At 41.4% G+C, this 18654-nt stretch overlaps 1 protein-coding gene across 2 annotated transcripts in view; it reads left to right on the top strand.

Moving 5' to 3' along the window:
- KLF3 (KLF transcription factor 3) overlaps nt 1-18654 on the top strand; it is an 81820-nt gene that overhangs the window by 60099 nt on the left and 3067 nt on the right. For both annotated transcript variants that reach the window (XM_082270785.1, XM_082270784.1), the window contains 3 exons: nt 11129-11627; nt 14131-14278; nt 18098-18258. In XM_082270785.1, coding sequence (XP_082126911.1) covers nt 11129-11627; nt 14131-14278; nt 18098-18258 — 808 coding nt within the window. The remainder of the gene's footprint in view (nt 1-11128; nt 11628-14130; nt 14279-18097; nt 18259-18654) is intronic.

Below are 18654 nucleotides of genomic sequence, written 5' to 3'. Positions count from 1 at the left end.
AATGAGGAAGTTTTGGTAGGAGGAAAGTTGACTTTGTTATCTATGCAATTACAGTTGTTCTAGAACCTTTCTCAAACCTTTTACTCCAAGGAATTTTCAGGTTCTTGGGCCTGGTAAAAAGACAAGAAAATTGTGGTGCTTTTTAATAGGGATGCCCACTAATAAACAGTGTAGAAGTAATCCCTTGCATTGGAGGCCAGTATAGGTGGGGAACAACACACTTTTGCTCAAGGAACTCCTAGCAATCTCAGGAGAAACCCTGGGGTTTCACAGAACTCTGGTTGAGGAACACTGTTCTAGAAGGTGCCTGTGTTCAAAGTGTAAAAGAAATATATACATTATATTTTTTGTCAGATAAAGGGGGAATAATTATACAGTAAACCCCCCTCCATTGCAGGGGTTACGTTCCGGACCCAGCCGCGAAAAGTGAAAATCCGCAAAATATAAAAACCCTATTAAAATGCATTGTAGGCATGTTTATTTTACTGTCACTGTACGTGTAAAAGCATTTTAAGGTCTTTAAACACACTTTTAAAACAATAGAAACTAATTTAAACACATAAAAGATACTGAGACATAGCAAGAGCTATGGAAAACACAAAAATATTTCATTTTTAATGATATAGTAAAATAACATTACAAAAAAAAAACGCGAATTACCGGGACCGCAAAAACGGAACCGCGATGGAGCGGGGGTTTACTGTAATTAAGCTCCATAAAGTTGAACTCCAGTAATTGTGTATTGCATACTTGCATAAGCCCAGTTTGGCACAATGTAAGTATTAATTTTGCATATCTGATGGACGACTGGGGAAGATGGAAACCACTGTAGTAGTCAGCACTACTACAGTGATAGCCATAATGGTCTGTGTCCTCTTTAGGTTTAATGTGAGTGGCTGACCCACTGTACATGAGTTTGCTCACTCAACACTTCTGCCGTAGAATGCCTTCTATTTTTTTTTTTTTCCAATAAATACATGGTGTTCCTGATTTGTACAAGGTGGAGATGAAGAGTGGTGATCTCATGATCTCCAAATTGTCCAATCAGAGAATGCAAAAATATAAAGCATTCTAGCAATGGCAGCAGTGCTGGGCAAACCCCCCTGTGGTCATTGTGCAGGGGGAAAGATGCTTCCACAGAACTGGAGAAGGACTTGGAAGATCACAGCTAGCATTGTAGTAGTGTTGACTACTGCAGTGCTTTTTGGCTTCCCCAGTGATCCATCATGTATAAGTAATTTATACTTTGTGCCAGGCTGTACTAATGTAAGCTTTCAGCTTTAAGGGATAAGTTCATCTTTTAGAAAAAATTAAAAATGCACATCTTTTTGCAGGTAAAAACATGTGCATTTATTTATTTTCTTTTGGAGCCTGTAAAGCATTGAACCGAGAATCAGCAGATCGCTGGTGCCATGCAGGTCTCCTTCAGATCTTTCGGTATACCCATACATCCCATACAGGCTAGCAGATATACTGACAGGAATCAATGAACTACAATGGCCCTTCCACAGTGCCATGGTAGTTTATAGAGATTTACAAGCTGACCGCTGCAAAGAATGTCTGGGCTTGTAGTTCATTCACACACAGAGCTTGTGTGACTGGATGACGTGGCTGTGTGGGCGGAGCCCTGCATGTCTGCGCTCATTTCATAAAGTGACAGCTAGTGTGGGAAACTTCTTCCTGTACAGAGAGGGGGGCAGGCGGGCAGTAGCTGCAGCATTGGGAACATGTTACAAATTCCACCTGCAAAACGCATGAAACATGTAACATGTTCCCAAAGGTGAACTTCTCCTTTAACGAATGGCTTCTGGTCATTATATTAGGAATAATCGTGTTCCCCAGCAGGCAGTAGATGGGGCATGTTGAATGCCATTGGGGCTTTGGCTCTCTTTGTAAAATCTTGCATGATCATTTTAGAATGGATAACTGACCAACATTTTCCAGCATCGTTCCTATTCTTTACATGACTGGAGTATTATAAATCATCTGTTAAACCTAACCATTTAAATTGGTCTCTTGTTATCTAGTTTTAATGGTGAATGTCCTGTTTACTAGATCGTTTTCTTTTACTTTGTGTCATTGTGGTTGCAGTTGTTGCTTGGAAACATGTGTGCATTGTTACATTACGCTGTCACGGATTGTACCTGTTGTCATGATACAGTAAAGCTGTGTAACTATTCAAACATACACATTTCTGTCTAGATTGAAAATGAAGCCTTGAGATGCATGAATGGAGCAGAGCTTAGCTGCCCAATACTTCAAGCAGCTTGTTCCTCATAACCCCCCTTTTTTCAGTAATTGTCATCTGAGGGTACATGGTTGCAGCAGAGGACTTCCCAAAATTATTGTCGGTTTCCTTGCTCTCTTTCACGTGCTCAATGCCAGATGTAAATTACTATTACTAAGTTTGTTAAAGGGTAAGTCCACCCTAACACTAAAATCGCTATATCTACAGGCATCCACGATCCCTATAAAAAAAAGCAATTGCTATGCATCCCTTTTTTGAAGCCACTCCTGTCCAGTCCCAAGCACCAGAAGCTCTGCAGAGGAGACAGCTGTCAGCGGCTGTGAAATGAATAGAAAGTGAGGACGACCATAGTTACTATGGGCCGCCTCTGCACCCGCTTCCACAGTGAAGCCACCGCTGACAGCTCAAAGTGGGACCAGACCAGATCCGCTTCAGAAAAGGTATGGATACCGATTTCTTCTTTACAGGGCTAGATAGGTTATCTTAGATCGTGGATGCCGGTAGGTGTAGGGGTTTTAGTGTTGGGGTGGACTTCCCCATTAAATTTTGGTGTAGCCACCAATCCAGTTCAAACCTGCCATAAGGGTTTAAAGGGTTAGTTCCCCTTTCCAAAAACAATGCCTACGCAGATAAGGGCTGTTTGTAGATGAAAACGAGCTGTGCAGCTTTGACCAAAATTGAATAATGCCCTTTACTATAGGTGTAGGCAGTGCCATCTTAAGGGCATTAAAGGGCCCCGGGCAATGCAGTGAACTGGGGCCCGCCTAAACAATCACCCACGCAAATAAAAATGCAAATTATCGGTAAGGTGATATTTATTGGTATAGCAGTGCCAGGCTAATGACAGCTTCCAAGTTCGGGGGCTGGGTCCAGTGAACACACACATGGACAGGAGTCAGACTTGACTGTTCTGTGTGTGCCTGTTTCCATTCTTGGGTTTCCCCTACACCGTGGAGGAGGACAGGCATTCCTGCAGTTGTGGGCTCCCCCTCCACGGCCCAAGTGGCCTGACAGCAGCGCAGGGCCGACAGGCGCTTGCCACGTGCTAAGTTCGGCGGCGGAATGCACACAGGAATTGGGACTAATGCTTACCTGAGGCTGGGTCGCTGAGCAGGTGGGGCCCACTGGGCAAGTGGGGCCCCCGGGCAACTTCCCAGCATGCCCATTGGGTAAGATGGCCCTGGGTGTAGGCCTTTCATGTACATCATGAAAACTACCATGACCTTGCTAGGATGTTGCTAAGCGAAGCCCAGCTATGACTGTTTATCTCCACTATCTCCGGAGTGAGCTCTTTCTCTGATTCAAACCTCACATGCATTTTCTCTTCCTGATGCAAGTAGCTCAGAGTTCGAGAGCTCACTGCTGTGATGGTGAACAGTAAAAGCTGGGCATCGCTTCAAAACGAAATGTATCCATATCTGTATACATACAAAATATACAGCTTGTCGAAGGCCCCTCCCACATGGGGCAGGCTCCGTTGGAGTCCACCTGCTCAGCATGGAATCTGTCTGCTAATCCCCACTGAGCAGATTGGTGGCTGGTCCGTGTCCACTCTGCCGATGCAGAGCAGACACACACAGCCCACTTTCCTCTGTTGGTGGTCAGATGTGAATGGACCATCTGTCCATTTACCCCAAACTGCTATCCGATCTGCCAGACGAATCGGGAACGGATCTCCATCTGTCTGTTTTTAGCGGACAAGATAGGATCAGATGTCGGTAGGTGTCAACAAACAACTGTCAACACCGGCCACTCCCTAGAGGAGACTGGAGGGTCTGATCGGGTCCAATTCTTGGAAGCAGGTTCCTGCTGAAGATTTTTTTCCAAGCAGAACACTTATAACCTGTAAAGTCTGCTGCTTTTATCTAGCCAGAATTTTAGAAGAAGTCCAGGATGAATATTGCAGGTTCTAGGAAACTATTAATCTGTGCAGTCACATGCACAATATACAGATCCTGTCTTTTTCCTATAAAATGTCATGAAGTCACAAAGCTGAAGGTGTATGGACGAGGCTGGGGCTGATCTGGAAATCACGTGTTTTCCTCTCTGCCAATTAACATTTCAAGCCAGACATGCTCTCAACAAGTAGAACCTATGTGGGAATGATGGCTAGATTATCTGCGTCTGAAAAGTGCAGACTTCTCCGCTGGCACCAAGCACGCATCTCTACTCCTGCCAAACCTCCAGCCGGTTACTTGCAATGACCTCATCTTCTTCCAGCCTTCTTAAAGGCGCTCTGGACACTCTCCGGCCTTTTCTTCTAAATAGACTCCTTGACATAGTCACCGTGATTCTACTTGTATTAGGTCATTTTGGCTGACACTTGAGAGATTTAATCCTCTTTTACTTATATTTCAGTCCATTTCCTTAAATATGTCAGACTGCGTTTCCTGTCCGTTTAACGATGTGTTTAAAGCTGTTCTTCGGGAAAACCAAAAGTTCTACATTGTAGTGGGACTGTGCCCAGACTGAAAGTGTTAACTGTTTATTTAAGCCTAGGGAACTTGGGAAAAGCAGTTTTTCTTACCTGATGCTCCTGCAGACTTCTTTGCACTGCTAGACCAGCCCCTGCAGCCTCTGCTCCTCCTGCATTCCGGAGGTCTAAGGTCTTCTGATGTGGCCAAGACTGATGCAGGGACCAAAGACATGCATTGGACATGAGGTCACTGAGAAACAGTCCACTACCATGGGGGAGCAGAGGTTTGGGTAAGTATAAAGGCTCTTACCCCTAGACTAAATGAGCAGCTAACCCTTGCTGTGCAGGCTCTCTCTCACCCACCCCCCACCCAAAGGAAGACTTTTTCATTTTCCTGGATTTCAGCTGAATAAAATGTGGGTAAGGGCTCTTTCACACGGGGCGGTCTCTGCCAGCGGATCTGTCTGCTGATCCCCGTTGAGTCCATGTCCTCTCCGCTTATGCAGAATGGACACAGACACAGCCCGCTTTAATCTATGGGAGGTAGGATGCAAATGGACTGCCTGTCTGTTTTTACATCTGACTGTCATCCGATCCAGATCCCCCATATGTCTGCTTTAGCAGATCGGATTGGATATTGGCAGATGTAAACAGACACATGTCCGTTTACATCTGCTGCTCCATAGAGAGCAATGGATGATCCTAAAAACAATCCACTATGGTCACGTGATCCTGCAGCTCTGTGTTGGAAAGCGCTTAACAGCTGTGAATTCTGGAAGCGGTGAAGCTCCCATAGCCAAGCCGTTGTCTACACTTTCTCCCCTGCAGCACCTGCTTACTGACACAGGGAAGCTGGAGCTGCAGGATCACATGACCTAATTAAAAATGTACACACACCTTCTTTTTTTTTTTTTTTTTTTATACAGGTTAGACCGAATAGAAAGTTGGGGGGGGGGGGTCATATTTAAGAATAGTTCTAGTTAGGGTTTTGTGTTTGCTCAGTATGGGTTTCAGCCCTCCTGCACATTGCTCCTTGTGATGGTTTAATAAATACTTCTGGCAATAACTGATGGACTTCTTCTTTAATACTTAAAAACAAGGCATTGGAATACTGTATATGCCACAAAGTGATGTCAGCTTCCCAATTCCGATTTTGTAGAAGAGAAGACATCCAACACTTTGGAATGACTCCTTGTATATGTGAAAATGACGGCGTTCGGCTTCCTGCGCATGCGGTGTTCATGAATTCAGAATCTTGCGTGCCTGTTTATTACTTGTGTAAACACTACTCTGGAAAGGGAAACCATAGCTCAGAATGGGAGTCTGTCTGACATCAGACAGCAGAGGAAATCTCAGTCAGCAGATGAATTGCTGATTGGTGCGTACGAGGAAATAAATGGGAATTCTCTGAAGCGCTGGATGGTTGTGCTGACTTAACGTCAGGTTTGATGTACAGGGAAGGGGGTCACTGTGGTATTTAGTTTATTTATGTGCACCCTTGCACTTCACTAGATGTCACTCTAAACCAGAGTTTCTCAACTCCGGTCCTCGGGGCACACTAACAGGCCAGGTTTGCAAGAAAACTGAAATACATCACAGGTGATATAATTTGCTGCTCAGTGATTGCAGTATTTTAGTCTGCATCTCCCCAAGGGAATACTTAAAATCTGGCCTGTCAGTGTGCCCTGAGGACCGGAGTTGAGAAACACTGCTCTAAACACATTTATTTTGGTTAAAATTATTTGTATTGTGTGTGTGTTTTTTTTTTCTTTAGCCATTGGGTTCTATTATCTTGCAATTAAACTATTTTTTTCTGCATTGTTATAAAGAAACCCCCTTGAAAACCAAATGGAAGGTAAAAATTTAGTAGTAAGTGAGTTGGAGAATCTAAATATTGAATAACTTTTGTGGTCTGAGTGTTAGGCCTAGTACACACTATCAGTTTTTTTTTTTTCGTTCAACTCAGTGGGTTGAACGAAAAAAAAAACTGTCAGCTCTGACATTAGTACAGCGATCTCCCCCCCGCTGAGCTGTTGTGTTCTGACTGGGGGGCGCCCCCCACCCACCAGAACACTCCGATCAGCACTCAGCCATTGGCTGGGAGCGCTGATCGGGAGCCGGACGGCTGCTGGTTTTCCAGCATGAACGTCCGACAGAAGTAAGCCAAACGGCTGGCTTCTGTCGGACCAGCTGCCATGCACAGGGGCCGAATGTCGGCTGGTTTTTATTGAACCAGCTGATGTCGCCTGGCATTCAGCCCGTGTTTATCGGGGCTTTAGTTCACCTTTTCAGAAGAAACACTGTACACCCTCATCACCTCCCTCTTCCCCCCCCCCCCCCCGTCCCTGATGTACTTGCCTCCAGGGGTGCTGAGCTGACAGTGCCAATGCAGCCGTCCCCGCTCTTCTCCCTCTCCCTTGTGCAGCTCTTCCAGGGTGGGCCAAAGCAATTCACTATGCAACAAGCACTGGCCAATCAGAATCGCTTTCATCCTGGAAGCACTGCAAAGAGGAGAGGGGGAGAAGAGCAGTCTGGCTGCATGGGTACTTGACAGCTCAGCATCCCTGGGGGGGTACAGCAAGGGGCTGAGGGGGCTGGGGAGGGTGTACCATGTTAATTCACTTTTTCATTTATAAAAGTTAACTATTTTTTAAGTTTAAATCAAAAAATCTTAGCAACACATGTACATTTCCCTTGTTTTACTCCAATTTAAAAACCCTGCAAGCACGAAAAAAAAAAAAAACCTGTTGATCTGCTAGAAATGCACTCCTTGAGCTGGTTAGATTTTTTTTTTTTTTTTTTTTTTTTTTTTTGATGAGCCTGTAGGCAGATATCTTGATCCATGCTAAGTGCGGATGAACAAATCCTCTGCTGAGCTATTGTATTCTGGCAGCTGTTAGAATACCAGAGCAGTGGCTACACCTGATTGGATGCAGCCACTGTTCAGCTGACAGTTCTTTTTAATTTATCAATCACAGTCTGGGCTAAACAAAAAAAAAAAGTAACCGATTCTACATTCTGGAACGCAGACTGACGAATCTCCTGCTGCAGCTGTTGTATTCTGTAAGTCAACTTCAACAGCTGTCAGAATACCCAACAGCGGCTGCATCTGATTGGATGTGGCTGACGTTCTGCCAACAGTTTTCTGCCCAGCTCTTTTGATTTTTCAATTGCAAGATGAGGGGCTGATTGGGTCAACAGTACTACTAAATAAGCAAATTTTGTCCGCTTCCTGACGAACACGATAAAATTCAAATGATGTATGGTCAGCTTTAGAGTCTCTGTTGTGATCTTTGAGCATGAATTACTTTACAGTGCATGCAGCTACTGAAGTATGGTTTGGTTATAAAGCTCTTTAACTTAATGTTAAATGGAAAAATGTTAATGTCCATAGTCTGCATACAGGTGCACTTTAATTGTTTTGGTGTCTATTTGTATATATTTTTGTTAGGAACTGTTTGTTGGGCAGTTGCACACTTTTACCTGTGCACATTTTTTTTTTTTTTTTTTTCTGCTTTGTCTTGCGAAATAGTGTCACAGCAGTTCAAGGAGAGGTGACATGTGCACAGCAAACTTATTGCCAAAGCCTTTTTGGAGGTGTGGGGTCAACACAGTTGTTAAAAAACATGTTCCAATACCTCCCAAAAGTCTGATTCCAAGTCTGTTTGGCATGGAAATGCAAATTCCTGCACATCAGCTCTATTTTATAGTTCTTTTAAGCAGACTCTGCAGTTTTAAACTGTGAAGTCACCATATTTTCCCTGCTGCCAGTTTTTTTTTTTTTTTTTTTTTTTTTTTTAACTCCACAAATGGCACATCTAACGGCAACATATAGAGAACTGTGATGATTACAACACTTTAAAGGGAGAGGGGATTTTTCTTTGTAGGCTACCTCCCTGTTGTAAGTTGAAACTTTTTAATATTACAATGGATATTTCCATGGCGATATAGCTAGTGTGATGCAGTAATTGCTTTAATACGGGATGAAACCTAGTCCTATAAAGCTCTGTGCCAAGAACCACACCATGGGGTTTGGCAGGCTTTTTTGGTCATACAGAACATAGTCTTCTACATTCTCTCTTTTGATTATGAAGGGTGTCTCTGGCTGGCCAAACCCTGAATGGTAACTTTGTCTGCCATCTGTTTCCGCTATCATTTCTTCTTTACATCCATAGCGTTGAATAACAAAACTACACCAACCATTAGAATAGTGTGGACTAGGAAGCTAACATCACATTTTTATGACTCTGCATGTGTCCTCAAAGATGAGTAGCATGCAATGATCATGAGATTACCCTGAATTGTCCTCTAGTGCAATGTTTCTCAAACTTTTTTCAGTCAAGGCACTCTTTAAAATTATGCAGCAACATCCAAACATATGACATCCAACGTTGGGGGTGATTTTTATTCTTACAAAGTTAATACACTTTTGCACATTGGTACCGATTAGTAGTGCAATGTTTCTCTTCTCCCTCAATTTCTCTCCTTCAGTCAGCTAATGTCACCCCAGTGCTGAGAACGGGGGCACAGGAGGGTTAAACAAGGATGCTGTGGAGGCAACAGACATCCTCCTTATTAGCTGATGACATCACTGGTTGTTGGGACGCCAGTGTCTAGAAAGTTGTAATGGTGCATAAAGAAAACCCATGGCTTTGTGTAACTAAAAGGCAAGCTTGATAGATCTGCTGGCTTGTATACACTTTTTTTTTTTATACATTTTTAGGCATTTTGCCAAGGCACCCCTGAAAAAACTTCAAGGCACCCCAGGGTGCCTGGGCACCCTGGCTGAAGAAGACTGCTCTAGTGTCCAAGTGTTGGACTTGGGGTCACTAGGTAAGCGGAGTTTGTTATAGAACTATAAAACTTTACAATGCTTCTTCAGATCTTCCACTTGACTTGAGTAAACAAATTATGAAATCTGAAAATGTTTGCATGCAGAATTATTATATAGAACATGTATGGTATGTATAGCTTTAAATATATAACCGCCCATATGTTAATACCTGGAAATATGTGGAAAAGAAAATCATTCAACGTGTTCAATTCAGGATATAATGAATGCAATATGTTTTAAAATATAGAAAAGTTAATCCTATTGAAAATCTTGCTATGCATTCCAAAGTCTAACACCCAAAATGGTGGTGTGCCTACACTCACCCCTATCACTATATTATGCCAACACAGCCTAAAGGGACATCATCTGTGAAAATGACCCCCTACCCCTCTTCCATCAACCCACTGATACCTTTCCAGCTTTGTCCTGCCGCTTCCTCTTTTGCATCCAGCCCCTAAAATTTGCAGTGCAACTGGCTATATCATGTTACAATGCTTGGACCTAATGATTGGATAGTAGTTCTGAGTACTGTCATCGAGTCCCATATAGCCAGATGTGCCTGTTTATTTTGCAATGGCTGAGCTAGAGGATGGAGTGGTGGGGAAACGATCAGTAAGACTAGAACAAGGGTAGATGGTGTATTTTTTTTATTTGGAGCAAAATAGGGCAGGTTTTTTTACATTGTGGTATTCGAGCATTCACGTCCTGGTTCAGATTGGATTAGCTATCACATAAGGAAGAAGATGTATGGCCTCTAATATTTTGAAATCTTTAATACATAACGGACTGTTACCATTAGTGTTAGATTCACACTGTTGTAACGCTTGAACACACTTTGCGTTAAGGCAGCCCCATTATTTTAAATTCTGCAATTGCATTCTTTTATTCAAACGTACCTATTTTTGCAATTTGTGCCTAGATAAACTGTTATGCAACCAAATATTTCCAGAGACCTGTGCTACTGCCCTATAGCAGTTGTAAGGTTTCCATAGCTGCAGTAAGGTACCTCCCAAAAAATGGAAGATGGAAAAAAATAGGGGCATCACAGTGAGTGTATGTTAAACACTACACCTTTACCAGTCATCAATGAGTGGATTTCCACCAGGTTAGCCACAGAACAACCATGTACAGTAAACCCCTGCTCCATCGCGGTTCAGTTTTTGCGGTCCCGGTATATTGTGTTTTTTTTTTTTTTGTAATGTTATTTTACTATATAAATCATTGAAAGTTAAATATTTTTGTGTTTTCCATAGCTCTTGTTCTTTTTCTCAGTATCTTTTATGTGTTTTAAATGAGTTTCTATCATTTTAAAAGTGTGGTTAAAGACCTTAAAATGCTTTTAAAAGTACAGTGACAGTAAAAAAAACATGCCTACAGTGTATTTTAATAGGGTTTTTCTATTTCGCGGATTTTCACTTTTCGTGGGTGGGTCCGGAACGTAACCCCCGCAATGGAGGGGGGTTTACTGTATCAATGGTGCACAGTGCTTCTGGAAAAGCTATATGTGCTGTGTTTGACTGCTGGTATTTCCTAATTTAAACAATCGTTTTCTATGTGTACATATTCTCTACTGTTTGAATTTTGTGTTTTAAAGGTGTTTCTGACTTATTTTATTTTCTCTCTCCCGCAGCCATATCAAGCCAGCTACTTAGAGCCACTGAAGACAAATAATAAATACAGCGTCATTTATCCAACCCCAGGCATGCTGCACAGTAAGCTCTACCCATGCACGGAAGCATTTTCTGCTTTCCAAATGGAGCCGGTGGATCTCACTACCAACAAAAGGAATTCACCGCCCTCCACCGGAAGCTCCCCTTCTCCTGCCAGATACCAGTCACCCAAGAGAAGCTCTCCAATATTATTTATGCCCTCATCCAGTCCGCCAATGAAAAAATTAACCCCATCGCCACCTGCTGTGTCACCTTACCAAATGCAATTGGCTATTAACCCTTTATTGTCTAGCTTCCCGAGACAGACTTACAGGAATCCGGGACTCCTACCCCTCTTACAGCCAGTGGTTGTACAGCCGGTTCATGTACAGTCATTAATGTATGCACCCCATCTTCAACAGTCAATCATGGTGTCCACAGTTCTAGCAGAAGAGATGGAAAGTCAAAGCAGCAAGCACAGTAAGTAATGAATGTATAACAACTTGAAAAATGAGAGATGGCATCACTATTTCAGTATATACAAGAGATTTTATACCATGAGGAAAACTGTCTTACTACAGACAGTGAGCTGTAGATTTTAAAAGAAGTCAATTTTATCCCCCTGCTGCTTTTTGTCCATTGACCACAAACGTGACGAAAGGTCATTTGATCTCTTGGTCAGCATGCACTGTTGTTGAGACTTGAGTTATGGGTTTGGGAAAGCCTACTGTAAATCTGTTCCTCAAATCCAGTCCTCAAATACCCCCAATAGGTCATTTTTTTCAGGCTTTCCATTACTTTACACAGGTGATTTGATCAGTTTTATTTGGGACTTTATTTGGAGTCTTTACCCACAGGTTATGTATTTTTTGTTACAAACTAGCATTTACCTGCTAATTAGCACATCCAATGCCTTTAATTTACTACCAAAGAAAACCATTCACACTTTGGAGTCTTTAAAGACTGTGGGGTTCATTTACTAATGCTGGAGAGTGCAAAATCTGGTGCAGCTCTGCAAAGAAACCAATGCGCTTCCAGGTTTTTATGTCAAAGCTAATTGAACAAGCCGACTGGCTACTGTGCAAGGCTGCACCAGAATTTGCACACCTTATGTTTCACCTGCCTACACATGAAGCTGTGACAATTTGTTTAACCAATTGAATCTCTACACCGTCCCTGCTTTCTTCCTCTCGATCTTTAGAAGGAATCCCATTTCTCCCATGTATGTTTAAATATCCCTACAATAAATCTAAATTCAGTGAGCTACATAAATCAGTTTAAACGTGGGAGCAATTCTGTGGAAATTGGGCCAAACAAGGTGAATTGGGCAAATTTAATACTTAAAATGTAAATTCAACAATGCACTTACTGTACATGCCTAATATTGATGTCTAAATGAGAAGTATGGCATTCCAAAAAAAAGCAAATGTTTATACCTATTTTTTATATTTATACCTGGGTGGATGCAGCATCAATCCGATGCTGACTCTGTCCCCTTCCAGCACTGTAGTGAGAACTGATGGATCAAACTGTTCTCTCCACTCTGTCAGTCAGAGAGTCTCCCCTCCAGCGCTCACTGGAGCACTAGGCTTTGGAGGGGGCAGGAGGGGCAGGGTCAGGCTGTTGGTAAATTGCTGAAAGGTTGAGTCGGGTGAGGATCCAGGCTTCTAGATCAGGATCTTTCCAGAGCCTCTACCGGCTCTCTGACATCAGCCAACAGCAGGCTTCAGCCCGCTGTTGGCTGAAAAACTGATCACAGCAGTGCAGAATGAATTGCACTCCTGTGACCCACAGGAGAAGTAGGGCCAAAAAAGCTTTGGCTATACTTCTCCTTCAACCTAATTTATCATGGAAAAAGGGACTGAAGAGTTTGAATAAAAATTGGATGTGACATTTTTTCTATTCTGGTATTTTGCAATTTCTTGTTAGCTCAAGGCATGAGTATTAAAAAAAAAATCATATTTTTATGGTTAGAATCTTGCTATATCATTGATCCGTTCAATGCAATGCTGTGACCCTACTCAGCTTTCCTAAAGGATAGAGTGAATAATTAATACTTATGTGGCTAGAATTTTTGGGGGAAATGAGGACTATTTAATTTTACCATGTTCGTTATGCTTTTCAATGGGTTTAAGGGATCTTCAGTAGTGGGACTTGTATAAATGCTACACACGTGTTGTATATACTTTTGAAAAGTATACATGATTTCTCATTTTGTAAGGTTTTAAAAATATACTGAACTGAAACCCACATTTATAGAAAGAGGTAGAATTATCTATAAATTACAGAAAATCAGGTTTTTTTATGTTTTCCCTCCTCCTTTTCCTCCTCCTTCCCTTTAAAAAAAAAAAAAAAAAAAGCTGTAGGCAAAACTTTTTTTTTTACATATATAGCAGTATAACCCCTTTCAGGCTTCTTTTGCCATCTGTGCCCCATTGGAGAGATTTTCTTTTCACTTCCTGTCCCATAGCCACATCTGAAACTGAGAATAAATCCCTGGTGGTCACCATTGGAAGATTTCAGCTTTATTCCTGTTATGGTGACCACTCAAAATGATGCTTTCACCTTCAGTGCTAATGGTCATCAGGACAAATACAGTGGATAAATCTCCTTAGTGGGAATAACTTAATTACAGACAGTAATAAAAACCTGACCGGTGTCTAATCTATCTCCACTCCATCTAAAACTTAAAAAAAAAAAAAAGGGTTGCCTTTAGTTTTACTTTAGTAAAAACTGTATTTGTAGCAGTGACTTTAGGAGAAGAGGAGAGTCCATTTGTACTGCTCTGCATCTACCTACGGAGTTTGCCAACAATTTACCTATGTTCTACTTTAGCATGCAAATATCAAATACTGATTTGGAAAAGTGTATAATGACATAATATTAATTATATTAATAAAATTATAAATGCTGTTGCTGCATAGAGCATTTGACAGAGTTAACAGAACTTTTTAGAATAATACAATGTTTTTTCCTTTTGCAGTACCTATGACAGTCCCTGAATTTTATGAAAAGTCTCCTCTATTAAAAAATATAAAAGTGGAGCCTGGTCTGGAACAAACAGTAACAGAAGTTTACCCAGAACAAATGTCACCTGGTAATAGTACGCCCCCTAAAGGAATGTTCCATGAGTAAGTGATGCTTTCTCAATATAACAGCTGCATGTAGTTTATATACCACTTCTACGTGGAGGTGCTGAACTGTATAATAGCCAGTTGATTATAGGGAAACACAGTTCTTCAGGATTCTAAAGGAGTAGGTGCTACAATTAAATATTCACAGTTGAGATCTCAAATTTGTATAGATAAACAAGGAGCAAGGGGAGAGTAAAGCCCCGTACACACTCACAGATTGTTGGCCGACCGATCGGCCGTCTTTTGTCCAGTGTTTGTTGGTTGAAATGTGCTCTAGACTTGCACTGGACTTTTGTTGGCTAACAAAAACCAACTTCAGAAGTGATATGTTCTAGTTGACTTTCCGAGTGTTTTTTCTTCTCTGAGCATGCCCAGTCTTGCTCATCTGATTTTTGTCTGCCGAAATCTGTACTGACTGAGGAACAATCGGCCATTCTTTTGTTGGCCAACAAAAATTTTATAGCATGCACACCAGATTTTTTCGGCCGAAAAGTCGCAGTTGGTTGTCGGAAGCATCATACTAACAAGCCTACAATCGGCCGATCGGACGTTGGCCGACAATTTACGGCCAACAATCTGTGCGTGTGTACGGGGCTTTAGTAGGCCTAATGTTGGTTCCCTTCTACAGAACGGTAAAGGGTAGTTGCTCAGTGACTACAAATGCATAGTTGCTTCAGTCTCAAAACTGATTTTTATCGTATTGCCACTAATGGCAATGTGTCATAACGGCAAAGCATTTCCCATCAGCATTGCCCATTTTGCACTTTACAGCCAAGATGTGTAATCATAGGGGTTCATGTGAAATAGATCGCACAACATATACTTCTCCTTTTTCTTAAATCCACAACAAAATACCAGGACAGGGTAGTGACCTCTATTTGGTCCTCTTTTGTGTGAATGATATGCTTGTCTTTTTCTAATCTAGTAATATGATTGATTAGCTTGTTTTATTATTTTAAATACACTACATTGTCAGAAGTATTAGGACGCCTGCCCTTTACATGCACTTGAACTTTAATGGCATCCCAGTCTTAGTCCGTTGGGTTCAATATTGAGTTGGCCCACCCTTTGCAGCTATAACAGCTTCAACTCTTCTGGGAAGGCTGTCCACAAGGTTTTGGAGTGTGTCTATGGGAATGTTTGACCATTCTTCCAGAAGTGCATTTGTGAGGAGGTCAGGCATCGATGTTGGACAAGCAGGCCTGGCTTGCAGTGTCCGCTCAAATTCATCCCAAAGGTGTTCTATGGGGTTGAAGTCAGGACCAGGCCAGTCGAATTCCTCCACCCCAAACTTGCTCATCCGTGTCTTGCACTTCTGTAAGAATGGTCAAACCTTCCCAAAGACACACTCCTAAACCTTGTGGACAGCCTTCCCCTCTGTCATGTTTTTTGCTGTCTTGAGACCCCACTGGGGAAATTCACCTCTCCATTTGTCTTAATGGCCATTTTTAGAAAGTGGTGATATTCCAAAATTTTACAGATGTCACCAAAGCAAGTGATGAGGGTAAATCCTCAAATATTGACAACGTTATGCTGATAGCTGCCCAAGTCGGCAGTTCCCTTTTTGTAGAGCGTTTCTCCAGGACAGGACATAAAGGGAAATGCCCCCAGCTATGCTGTAGAACAGTTTGATGTTAGTGAGAAAAAAGGACTTTTTTTTTTTTTTTTCTAATTAAACACATACCAGCTAATTTTTTTACTTCAGTTTATCATAAATATGGTTTAACAAAGTATGAAACCATTTTCAGAAACTCTGGAACATACTCTTAATTCAAAACTGTCTAATGTGAACATTAGTTCATCTTCTTGTAAGATTTAAAGAGAAACGTTTTTTTAAGATGCCTTTACAGGATGTATTTTCTTTACACACGGTAATGAGTGAAAATGAAAAGCAGTCTCTTCCTGTAGATGAAACTGGGTTAAAATGAGGAAAAACAAGACAAGGTGCTTTGGAATGTAGACGTAGTCATTGCTTTATTCAACCTGCGGTGTGGCAATGTGTTTTTAATGCAAGGAGCCAATTTTAAGACTTCCCATGGGTGGGGCAGCCAGGCTGAACTCTACTTTTAGGAATTTACGTCATTTACAAAGCAAGGACCGCACCCTCCTGTTGGCAATGAGCAACAGGAAATTCTTAATTGCCCTGAAAGGAGTGACTGAGACAATAACAAATATTTCTTCCAATGAATAGGGATTTTCAGAACTACACTGTTGAAAAACACATTTTTTTTTTCTTCTTTTTCAGAGTTGGGGGGGGGGGAGCTGTTTCAGATTACTTTTGTAGGAAATGGCACATATAAACAAACGTACAAAGAGCAAACTAGAACGTAACAGGGTTTTGCAATCCTGAAGTTGTTTGCGTGGGAAATGAGAACATGACCTTGTTAATTATTACAAAATAATACACTCCCACATGGTCACTGGATGGACTGTTCTGTATCCTGAGCCTGATGTTGCCAAGTATTCCTCGCATAGGAAGTCAACTTGAACTAAGAACTCTCTGCTGATTTTTAGGACCAGGTCAGGACAGTCAGAAAAACCTCTATTGTAGCAATCGCTGTTCAAAGCAATTGCAAAGTAAGAATATATTCAATAGAAAGTAAATTTAAATAAAAAAAAAAAGAAAAACAGCAATTTAAAATTGAAATGGGATTCAGAACAGTTGTGTCCGTCAATACACATAAGAGAAAGCTAGATAGATTTTTTGTGCATAGATTCTATGGAATCTATAGACCTAAAGACGTAATTTTTGTTTTCTTTTTTTAACTAGTATTTAACTGAAAGAAGTAGTTGTACTGTAAATAATAAAATGTATAGTATATTCTGGAATTCGTCCCAATTAAAATAACATTAAAATTAGAAGAAAATCTGTAGAAAAATAATATCTAAGCAGAAAAAGTGAGGAAGGACATCATTCAGGTTGATTATGGTTAATTAAAAGTTTATACGGCTAAATAGGAATTTAACTTTTGTAGGCTCTAAGCACACGGCATATGCCTAGCTCTCCTAAACACCTTTCCTCCAGGCAGCAGCGTTATGGCATAAAAAACGATTGACGCGTGTAAACGTTCAGATGTGTTTAGGCGTGTCAAGCACTTGGGTGGTAATTTCTTTGGCCAGAATAATCATTTATTCTGGCCTTCGAACTTGGCGCTCAAACGCTAAACATGCCTAGTGTTAATGCACGTTTTACATGCATCAAGCATTTTTTCTGCCAAAAAGCTGCTGTTCCTGGACCTGCTTGCACTGTTTTTTTTTTTTTTAGGGTTTCTTTGAATATGAATAATATATGTATGAATAAATACATTGAAAGAATGTATTTACTCAATGGCACTTGCAGGCTGTATGCAAGTATCATTGTACATAGGAGCAGCTGCATTTTGACAGCTGCTCCTGCTATGTAATACAGGAAAATTACCAGCTGTCATTTTGACAGCCGGTATTTGCTGGCAATATCGGAATGGGGAGAGGAGATGGACATAAGTGATGTGCCCTAAACACATTGCTGGAGGTTTTAGGATGTATCTCTTTCGTTCAAAATCCTCAAGGGATCATTAACACACATCTAAAGCCAAAATATTTTTCAGTTTAGAAAATATGTTCCCCCTACCTTTTTTCTATCCATTATATCCAAATAGAGACATTGGATGTCATGCAGTCCTGCATTAAATTGCCTGGCTCCCCAATGTGCGGGCCGATATTTACTCTCTCTGCTCCATACTTCTGTGTTTAGCAGATGTTTGCACATTATTACGTATATTGCCTTAGTTGTTATACAACATAATAAACCTTTATTTTTCTGTCTTTTTTGTGTAGACATCACCCATCAGTTATAGTACATCCAGGAAAGAGGCCACTACCCGTGGAGTCTCCAGAGACACAGAGGAAGAGAAGGATACACAGATGTGATTATGATGGCTGCAATAAAGTTTACACAAAAAGTTCCCATTTAAAAGCACACCGGAGGACACACACAGGTCAGTATTCAGCAGCATCTTTGCTAGATGTCTAATTTTACAATAGATTTGACTAGTTATAGTGGGTTGTATGTAGCCACTTAGTGGCACTTCCCTTGGTTTGTACAGTTATAATACTCCAAACTGTGACCCGAAGGCCACATGTGGCCCTTTGCTCGGTTTTATCCGGCCCTTGGGGTGCTATTTCATCCACTGATACCAACAATGGGGCCTAAATCTCCCCTCTGACACTAATGAAGGGGCACTATTCCTCAAAATGACACCCAACAATTGGGCCCAACGATACCAGTGAGGGGCACAATTCCACCAATGACGGGGAACAATTCCTCCCCTGACACCAATGATGAGGCACAATTACTTCCACTGAAACAAGCCATGGGGCATTATTTTTTTTTT

This window comes from Pelophylax lessonae, assembly GCF_965119305.1.
Source record: "Pelophylax lessonae genome assembly, chromosome: 1".
NCBI classification, from domain to species: domain Eukaryota; kingdom Metazoa; phylum Chordata; class Amphibia; order Anura; family Ranidae; genus Pelophylax; species Pelophylax lessonae.
This window is presented reverse-complemented; position numbering and strand designations above follow the sequence as displayed.